At 31.7% G+C, this 10,043-nt stretch overlaps 2 protein-coding genes across 2 annotated transcripts in view; one reads left to right on the forward strand and one right to left on the reverse strand.

The window, feature by feature from the left end:
- The window catches only part of LOC143246510 (solute carrier family 23 member 2-like), a 392,872-nt gene extending 391,387 nt beyond the window's left edge, over nt 1-1,485 (reverse strand). Inside the window, exon 1 of the mRNA XM_076493335.1 lies at nt 1,362-1,485. Coding sequence (XP_076349450.1) covers nt 1,362-1,394 — 33 coding nt within the window. The 5' untranslated portion in view covers nt 1,395-1,485. The remainder of the gene's footprint in view (nt 1-1,361) is intronic.
- Nucleotides 1,486-6,476: 4,991 nt separating this feature from the next.
- Nucleotides 6,477-9,738, forward strand: LOC143247936 (solute carrier family 23 member 1-like). The gene is made up of 3 exons (XM_076496486.1): nt 6,477-6,597; nt 9,061-9,314; nt 9,523-9,738. Exons 1-3 carry the CDS (start codon nt 6,477-6,479, stop codon nt 9,736-9,738), a joined length of 591 nt encoding a protein of 196 aa, XP_076352601.1.
- The last annotated feature ends 305 nt before the right edge of the window (nt 9,739-10,043 follow it).

Below are 10,043 nucleotides of genomic sequence, written 5' to 3' on the forward strand. Positions count from 1 at the left end.
AATATATGTTTTTCTGTACAAGTAAGTTTTTTCTCGTCTTCACAAACAAACAAACAAATTATTTATAGTCTTGTTCATAATATTTAGATGTACTACTACGCATTCATACTTTTTTAAATTTTCAAACCTGTTTTTCCGGTTCTTGAATCAACGTTCTTTACAGAGTTATAGCTCGTCATTTTGTACTTTTCATCGAAATACAGCGTAGTTTTCAGTTGACTTGCTCTCTCTCTCTGGTGTTTGGGTATATGTTTATACTCAGGAGGGTCAAGTACACCAGACCTTTTCTCTCCTACCCTTACATTGTTGGGAATTGACTGATGAATATGTAGTAATATTAACTTTACATTGGTGTTTTTAATGGCCATGTCCATTTATATTTTTCTATTATTTTTTTAAGTCTAGTACGTAGGTGGCTGTTTTAATTTAGCACTATTTTATTAATTATTATTATTTAAATTTGATTTTATCCAAAGATCAGATGTACAAATTTAACAGGAAGAGGTGTTGAAAGCAATATCACCCTGGATGTTGATGTGTATTATTATGAATTTATCCATGATTAACAGAGTTCATGATGTATGTTAACATTTGTGGTAGGTATTTCTCGATGTTTTTCATAACTATTTTAATGATTATGTCTGTTAGGTTGTTTTCATTATTTGGATTTTGTGTATTTTGTCAATATTTCAGAAAACGTCGAAGTAATGGCATTGGTTAGTGTGTTTTCGATATTCATAGGTGTGGTTTATGCATGTTTTCAGTTGTTTCAGGTATGTCTTCATCACTTGTTGTTGGATTTTTCTGCATGAATGATGTTTTCTTGACTACTGCAGCATATAAGTTTGTTTGTGTGTTTGTGTTTTGTGGTGTTTGAATAGTAGTTGATTTTGATTGTTCTTGGATTTTGTTTGTTTGTGGCTTGTTCACGTTTGGATTTTTAAGTTCATTTAAGTGTGCCTTAATAGATTAGTTGAATTGCTAAAATAATTTTAAGCGAGATTTGAAAGTATAATAATTATATCAAGGGTAACATTTGTGTAAATAATCCATGAATATGTTTTTTCGTATATTTCAATTTTCAATTAAAACTAAACATCCAATAATACTTAACAAGATTCACATGATGTTCGTAAAATGCTATTCATTTTAAAATAACGAAAACAAAGTTTGAAATAAACATTCAAGTTATCTATAACATCTTATTAGTTCTTGCCAAAAATATACACCGAATAAAATTATATACGTAAGACTCGTTTTTTAACAGCCTTACAACGTTGTATAACACACATAGTGTAATGGTTTAATATTCGAAATAAATATGTTTGTTTGTATAAATAAATAAAACTTTATCAACGTACCTTCAATTCGGAAGCCGGATTATCCTGTTCCATGCTTACTAAATATTTTATGAAGGATTTCTGAAGTAATAAATACAGATACTGGCAGGATACGTTGACAACAACTGTCGAACTGTGTTAAAAAAGTTTCCACCAATCTTCACGCAGTTGTTTACTGAATAAAGTGTACTACGTGTGTTTCATATACTACGTTCGTGTATCGCTACGAGGTAGGAGGAGCTATAAAAACGTAATATCATCAGATGTGACAAAATTTAAATTTCGTTTAACCTAGAAACAAATGTATCTTGTGGTGATAATTAAAGAGTGTATTTTTTATTGATTTATTTTTTATATATTTATTTTAATAACGATGGTTGTTTTAGTTAAATATATTTGAAAATGTATTTAACTTGTATTGTTAAATTACGTCTCTTTTCTAAGTCTTGAAAAGATTCTCGACTGTAAGAATAAACAATGCATTGTAAATACTAGTGACTGCCAGTATCGTTGCCAACTGGAATAAATATCTCTGAACATTTAACGTCATGTGAATCTTGTTTAGTAATATGAATTGTTTAGCATTAACTAAACATTCAAATAAAGGATAAAAATCTTCAACGATTATTTACACAAGTATTTCCTTTGATATAATTATTATACTTTCAAATATTTTTTGAATTTCGCGCAAAGTTGCACGAGAGCGATCTGTGCTAGCCATCCCTAATTTAGTAGTGTAACACGAGAGAAAGGCAGTTTGTCATCATCACCGCCCACCGCCAACTCTTGGCAACTCTTTACCAACAAATAATGAAATTAACATAATCAAATTATGTAAATAGTAGTAGATGGATAAACGTTATATCATTAGAAGTGACGAAACTCTTTCTCTCAGAATGGAAATTTTAAACCTAAAATAGATTTAGTTTTTGATGAGCGTAAAAATTGTATTTTTACTTATTTACTGTTATATATTTATTTTCAAATTTACCTTTGTTGTAGTTAAACATATTTTTGAAAATGCACGTAACTTATACCATAAAATGTGTATTTCGAAATGTCCGCCTTTTCTCCAAATCTGTAAAAGATTCTTGAGTGTAAGAATCATCGATGTACTGTGTGCGAATTTAATGTTCTCGTCACTACCAGTATCGTTGGCAAATGTTCCTTTGAGAATATCTTCCGTAGTTTATAAATCCTCACGTTTAAAACAATTGGAAATTGTTGGTTTAATAAAGCTAGTATACTATGAACCTCAAAAGGTATGAGTGTGATAAACGCTTATCAATAGGGACCTTGCAGATATTTGAGCATGAACATTTATAAAATTCGGACATCGCAACCAGTCTAACTTTATTGAATTAACTTTGGACGTTAGTATTTCTACGAGGACATTTTATAACTTCGGCTGTTAATAAATCACGTGAAAGCAGCCAAGAACAGAGAGCTAGCTTCTACCCGTTTATTTAGTGTACTGATATGACTCGAAATTAATTCGTTCATCATAAACCATCGATAAAATATTTAGTTTCAGACTAGAGCGGAGAGTCTTTATTCTTTGCAACTTGGTAAAAATATTATATATAAATTATCATTTCTAATTAATATTTGTAATAACTGATATTATGAATTGTGTTATTGTTTGTATATTGAAGTATGTATGTGTCGTTTACTCTTCCTGTAAAATATCATAAATTTGACATATATCTACATTTAATTAATACTTAAAATTTAATTACAATTTGACATGGGTTCTACATGTATGCTCCCTCGTGGTTCAGCGGCATGTTTGCGGACTTACAACGCTAAAAACCGTGTTTCAATACCCGTGGTAGACAGAGCACAAAGAGACCAACAACAACTGTATATATGAAATCGTAATACTTAAAATAATAAATCAGATACTCATTCGAGATAAATGATAATGCATAACTCAAAATATTCCATTTACACGCGCTCAATTCGAAATATCTAATTAAACAAAGTAAGAAACATGACAGACAAATGTGCAGTCTACTGTGTTTTTATCATCATAATTAGTTTTATTAGTTTTGTTGTTACTGTTAAAATTGTAGATTTAAAATTTAATATTGCCTATAAAAGTAGGATTTTGGATACTTTTTTCTGCTTAACATTACCTTACCTAGACGATAACAAACACTTTAGGTAGTGTAGCAGAACTGGAATCAGTGTAGAGCAGCTTAGAAAATAAGGTCAGAAACACACACACACACGTAAACAAAATAACGAAAATAACTACAGAGTTGTACTATACCAAAGATGATTCCATGTGCTGATTTTACTACCTTGTAATTCCCAATAGAAATGTTAATATATAACATTGTCCTTCTCTGAAGTTATTCAAGGTATGTATGTGGTAGTTACAGAAACGCATTCCACACAATGGGATCTTTGGTGTGATAGAACAGCGATTATTAAAGTGTACTATTTGATTAATGGAAAATACCTCAAAAGTTGGTTGTGAGTTCTGCCATCTACTTATATGTTAGTTAAAAAGTAGTGATGTGGCTAGCATAGATGGTAATTCTGTAGAAATACAAGAAACTTGAAAAATAAATTGCAGCGACATCTAGTGATTAATAATCGATCATTGCATTAAGTATTGACTATTTCCTGTTGCTATTTTTTGTAGAACATTTGATGTATTAAATTATGATTACAGTTTGTGAATTCTCCTTCCTTTACGTTATTAACAATAACATGATATTTATATTTAAACAGAAAACACTTAATTTCAGAAATAACAAGTTTCAAACTTTTTATAATTTCTATTAATACGGTAAAGATGGTTGAAGCCTGAAAGTGTTTCAAACACTAAATCTTCCATCAACGACATGACCTTCTACCGAAGATAAACAGTCTAAAATATTTTATGTTTCCAAAACTTCAGATTATTCAATGAATTACATTTAAAATTGTTTATCTTGGTATATTTCTTAAGCTGCTCCTTTACCAACGCATAGTGGGATTGATTACAAATTATAACGCCCTACGGCTAAAAGAGCGAGCCTGTTTGGTGTGACGGAGAGTCTAACCCGGGACCCTCAGATCACGTGTCGAGACCCTTAACCAGCTGGTCATGTCGTGCTGTTTTGAAAAATAAATAAATTCTAAGTACAACTTCTTCTTAGTGATAAATTTATTTGCTGAGATCATGCGTTTATGTTGTTTCTTTCTTTGTCTTACATATGATATCATGTTTTCGCATTAATTAGGTATCTCAAAGATACAGTTTATATATGAATGTTTATTCCCTCTAATATTGTTAATTTCTTAACTTAGGGATAACGTTGCCAACTCATGTAGCTTTCTAAAGAGTTTCTACAAAGGAATCATCATATTTAGTAATTAATCACAAAGTTCAAATTAAAGTTTTTCTGGGAGTAAACATGGTTAGATTATAAAATTATTTTTTCAATTTTGCGGGCTACTCGAGGGCTATTTGCGCTAGCCGTCCCTAAATTTGTAGTGTGAAACTAGAGGGAAGGCAGCTAGTCATTACTACCCACCGCCAACTCTTGAGATACTCTTTTAGCAAAAAATAGTGGGATTGACCATAACAATTTATCGCCCCCACGGCTGAAAGGGTTGAGCATGTTTGGCGCGACGGGGATGCGAACCCGCGACCATCAGATTACGACTCGCATGCCTTAACCCACCTGGCCATGTCGGGCCAGTTTATAAAATAAACGTGTCAACTACCTCATTTGTTTTGTCTTGTTTCGTTTGAGTGATTTATATTTTCCAAGAAACTAAATACCCTTTGGGATATATATTATTAAAAAAGAAAATAGCGAATGTAAATTATTAGGAAACTGAAAAGTATTTTGTATATCAATAGTTTATACTTGTATTAAAATAACACAGAACAGTTAACTTTGAGAATTTACATACTTTTTTTTGCCATAACGTTAGAATTATTGTATTCAGAAGTCTATTAATATTGATGAAACGAAAACCCTATAACCCGAACGTTTTAGAATGGTGGACCTTCTTTCTTCATGGGCGAATTGAAAAAGAAAGGTCCACCTTTTAAAATCTCTTGTGTTAAAGAGTTTCTATTTCACTGTTATCAAAAGTTCTTGAACATAATGTGATCATATGTCACTCCAGGGCATTTGTTTGGTAGTTTGTTATATTCTTTTTCTTTGTTTTAATATCAGAAAACATTCAAGAAAAGTAAAAGGTGTATTTTAAAAATTTGATGTAATTTCGTAGCATCCTCGGAATTGATCTCTGTGAAAGAAAATTATTTTTTATTTCTTGCTCTGGAAGTTGTTATGAAATGTTGTATTGTAACTTAAGAGTTTAACGGTTTAGAAATACAAGCGTACAATATTTTTCTGTTGTGATATTTCATTTCAACTTCATCACAAATTTTACCGAAAATTGGTGCTTCCTTAATTAAATATCCAGGCCCGGAATGACCACTTGATTAAGATACTCGTCTCGTAATGTTGAAATTCTCGTCACACCAATCATGCTCGCCATTTTAGCTATGGGAGGTTATAATGTGACGGTTAATTTCACAATTCGTTGGTAAAGAGTAGCCCAAAGGTTGTCGATGAGTGGTGATGACTAGCTAACTTCCCTCTGGTCTTACATATAGCCCTCGTGTATCTTTGCGCAAAATTCAAATACAAACTACTTAAATATATATTTCTTATTAAACAATTACGTTGAATTCCGTTTCTTAATAGGCGAAACAGTATCCAGCTACTCTCCTTATGGTAATTTCTTGTGCGACTTTAATGCCTAGTGTGAGTCTTTTAAACTGTTCAATGCACTTTAATTGGCCGGAGTGAAATTTGAGGATATAATAATCACCCCATCATTTTACCCAGAAATTCGTTCACTTACGAAATCGGATGAGCTAAGTCTAATCAGATATTTTGGATGTGTCTTACTTTGAATAGAGAGATATTTATATTTGAACAAATCTTTAAAAGACAAAGAGATAAGTAGGAACGAGGGTAAGCAGACAACAGATAACTGTACAATGGTGCAATTGTTTAAAATAGGTTAGTCCTACAATAAATAAACTGGAGAAAATACACGTATATGGTTAAGGATATTTTGATACTTAAAAATTAACCTAAAAATTTCATGTCTGAAATGGTTATTGAACTCACAGGTGTTATTGGAATAATGCTTCCGTGGTTAACACCTTTAGTTATCGTCCCTACCATCGCGTTGATAGGACTTTCACTCTTTGAAGAAGCAGCTTCTACAGCTAGTAAGAACTGAGGAATAGCAATTATGTAAGTCTTGTTGTATAATAGTCTTTTTTCTTATTGATAGTTTACGTGTTTTTTATTTTATTTGATCTGTATTGTTTATTTAAGACTTGGCAAACAAATGAAACATGAAGTGTTCTAAAACTAAAATTAAATAAATAAATCATGAGATTATTCTGGAAATAAGTAAAAAAGGGTCTTTTTTTGGAGGTTAATTTATTTTGGAAGATAAGTAGAAAACGTTTTTCTCGAACTTAATCTGTTTACGTTGCTGAATGAAGTGTCTGATACATTTCTATTAAGGTTTTTAAAAAATATCTACAATAATTATTTGATCCATGCGATCACATTCATTATTCCCTTCAAATCGGCCTGGCATGGCCAAGCGCGTAAGGCGTGCGACTCGTAATCCGACGGTCGCGGGTTCGCGCCCGCGTCGCGCTAAACATGCTCGCCCTCCCAGCCGTGGGGCGTATAATGTGATGGTCAATCCCACTATTCGTTGGTAAAAGAGTAGCCCAAGAGTTGGCGGTGGGTGGTGATGACTAGCTGCCTTCCCTCTAGTCTTACACTGCTAAATTAGGGACGGTTAGCACAGATAGCCCTCGAGTAGCTTTGTGCGAAATTCCAAAAACAAACAAACCCTTCAAATCACTTACAAAATGGTTTACGTGATATTTATGAGATTGTTGCTGTCAATAATGTAATTTATTTATCTTATTAATTGTGGAAACTTATTTGGAATAAATTTCATACTTCTTCGACATTCAATGATTTGATTTGTTTGTATAAACAGAAACGTTTGAGAAAAGTATTAATATGGTTCATCCTGTTTTAGTTTTGATGTTTAATAGAACCAACATTAATACACAACTGATGATGTAGAGTACGTCAGAGAAGTACCAAGATATGCAGTAGTTACACGACTTTCTTATATTACCTAAGAAATATCGTAGTTCTGTCATCACTAGAAAACTTCTAAATTTTCTCTGAAAGCGACTTATGTACAATCAAGTAAAATACGATTTTGAGGAAATACAGCGAAAGAAATTTACTGCCCAATGTTATAAATAATCATACAGTCGCCCTTCACGTAACACTGTAAACAGGTTAACCTTGAGAATACTAAATGCTAAAATCAAATTTCTGTTAATTATCACCCTTTAAAACACATGTAAAATCCTTGTAAAAAGATTTTTTCAGTTCAGTATTTAGTGTTCTTACAACACAGTATTAAGATAGCTGTATCTTTTGTTTGTTTTTCAGAACAATTTTCCTTCTTGTGCTATTTTCCCAATACCTTGGAAATATTAATATTCTGGTTGTAGCTACAGTAGAGAAAGCGGATAGAAGTTCAAACAAATTCCGTTTTTCAAGCTTTTTCCAGTGAGTAAAGACTTAAACCACAGTTCAAGTACATTTCGCGTTTAAATAAATACACACCAAAGATTAATGTTAAAAACATTATCGAAATAATTGAGTGTTAGTGAGAAATTTTGCTGTAGGATAAGAAAAAAAACCTTAAAATGAATTTAAATATGACCAACTGTTACTTTAGTAGTAATGAGATAAAACAAAGTGAAACTTCAACGAAATTATTATGAAACAAGTACTACCAAGTAATGATATAAATATTTCTGTTTAATGTACGAAATAAATATCACAGCAACAATTCAAAATGAATAACTTTAATTTTGTTTTATTTTTAGGTATCACGCATTTGTATTATTACAACTGTAATGTTTAAATTATTTTTACTAGTTAACCGAAGAGGTAATGTCCACCTCACACTAACTGTTAACTTTTTGCTTTGTAATATATTCAGTAAGCATTATTACTGCGCGAAGGACTAAACCAAATTCAGCTACATCACACTCACAGCAAATATACAAATGCTTTTAGGTTTATCTGCAACATTAATAACAAAAGTGAAAAAGAACAAATATATAATAATTAGAAAATTCATTTGAATATTGAATAACAAATAACTGTAAGCCTACTTCCAGGTGTTATTCAGCATAGTTACTGCGTGGGTTATTTGCTTCATACTAACTGCTGCAGGAGCTTTGAGATCAACCAACCCAGCCAGAACTGATCTTCATGTACAGACGATGTACTCCAGTTCCTGGTTTAGGTTTCCTTATCCAGAAAAGGAGTTATAAAATATACATTAAAATCTAGATTTTTTATTTACGTTATGAATTTATGAATTTATCTTTTGATCAGTTATTTTTTATACAACTTTGTTATCCGTTCAGTTATAGTAAAACTAATTTGTTTATATCTTTTATAAATATATATTATGTTGAAATAAAATTATAGTGATAAAAGTAATAGTGTGAAAGATATAGAAGAGTTTTAAGATCTACTATACATTGTTTTGTTAAATCTGTCGATACGTATTTTAAAAACGTTGCGTTTGAAAAAAAAAAGACAATTACATTTTGATTTTGGTTTTTCAGGACAGTGGGCTTTACCAACGGTCAGAATCGGTGCTGTTTTGGGTATGTTTGCAGGGACATTAGCATCGGTATTGGAATCAGTAGGAGATTACTACGCATGCGCACGACTAGCTTGTGCACCTACTCCTCTACCTAGCGCAATAAATCGTGGAATATTTGCAGAAGGAATTTCCTATATCATCTCTGAAATGTGGGGATCTGGATGTGAAATGACTTCTTACAGTCAAAACATTGGAGGAATCGGAATAACAAAAGTATAATCAAGGGTTCCCTTATAAAATAGCTAAATACCATTTGTATTTCGTTTTTCATAATATTATGAACTACTTAAATTTATTATCTTATGATACATAACTGCTAATATTTTAGAAATTTAAACTTGTGTAAATATTGTAACCGCTGATATTGCAGAAACTTGAAACTCACTTCACTTTTTCATTTGCTTGGTTTCTACACCAATAGGTGGCTAGTCGACGAGTTATTCAGTATAGCGCTGTTACCATGATGAATTTTGCAGTTCTGGGGAAGTTTGGAGCCTTTTTAAACACTATTCCTGAGTCCATTATTGGAAAAATCATATGCGTTATGCTTGCAATGGTAACAGGAGCTGGATTATGGAATGTCCAATTTATCGACCTTCATTCATCAAGAAATATTTTTATCCTTGGATTATCTTAATCTATGGGGATCACCATTCCAAAGTGGTTTAATGGCCACCCAGGTACTATTGATATAGGTACGTACACTTATCAGAATGATTGAAGTTTGAGGAAGGTAATTTTCTGAAAGTTTCAAAACAGTTTCTGAATCACCTGTTAAATAATACAGACGGTTCAATGCTCCACAAGTTAGAAAACATGCAAAGTACCAAAAGTGTTACAATATTTCACAGCGGTTTGTCTCACACAAAATGGAAGATTCTTATAACATTAAAAGATGGTTGAGACTTATCTAGTTAATAATGAACCAGATCATCAGTTTTT

Source organism: Tachypleus tridentatus, chromosome 3 (genome assembly GCF_004210375.1).
Source record: "Tachypleus tridentatus isolate NWPU-2018 chromosome 3, ASM421037v1, whole genome shotgun sequence".
Classification (NCBI taxonomy): Eukaryota; Metazoa; Arthropoda; class Merostomata; order Xiphosura; family Limulidae; genus Tachypleus; species Tachypleus tridentatus.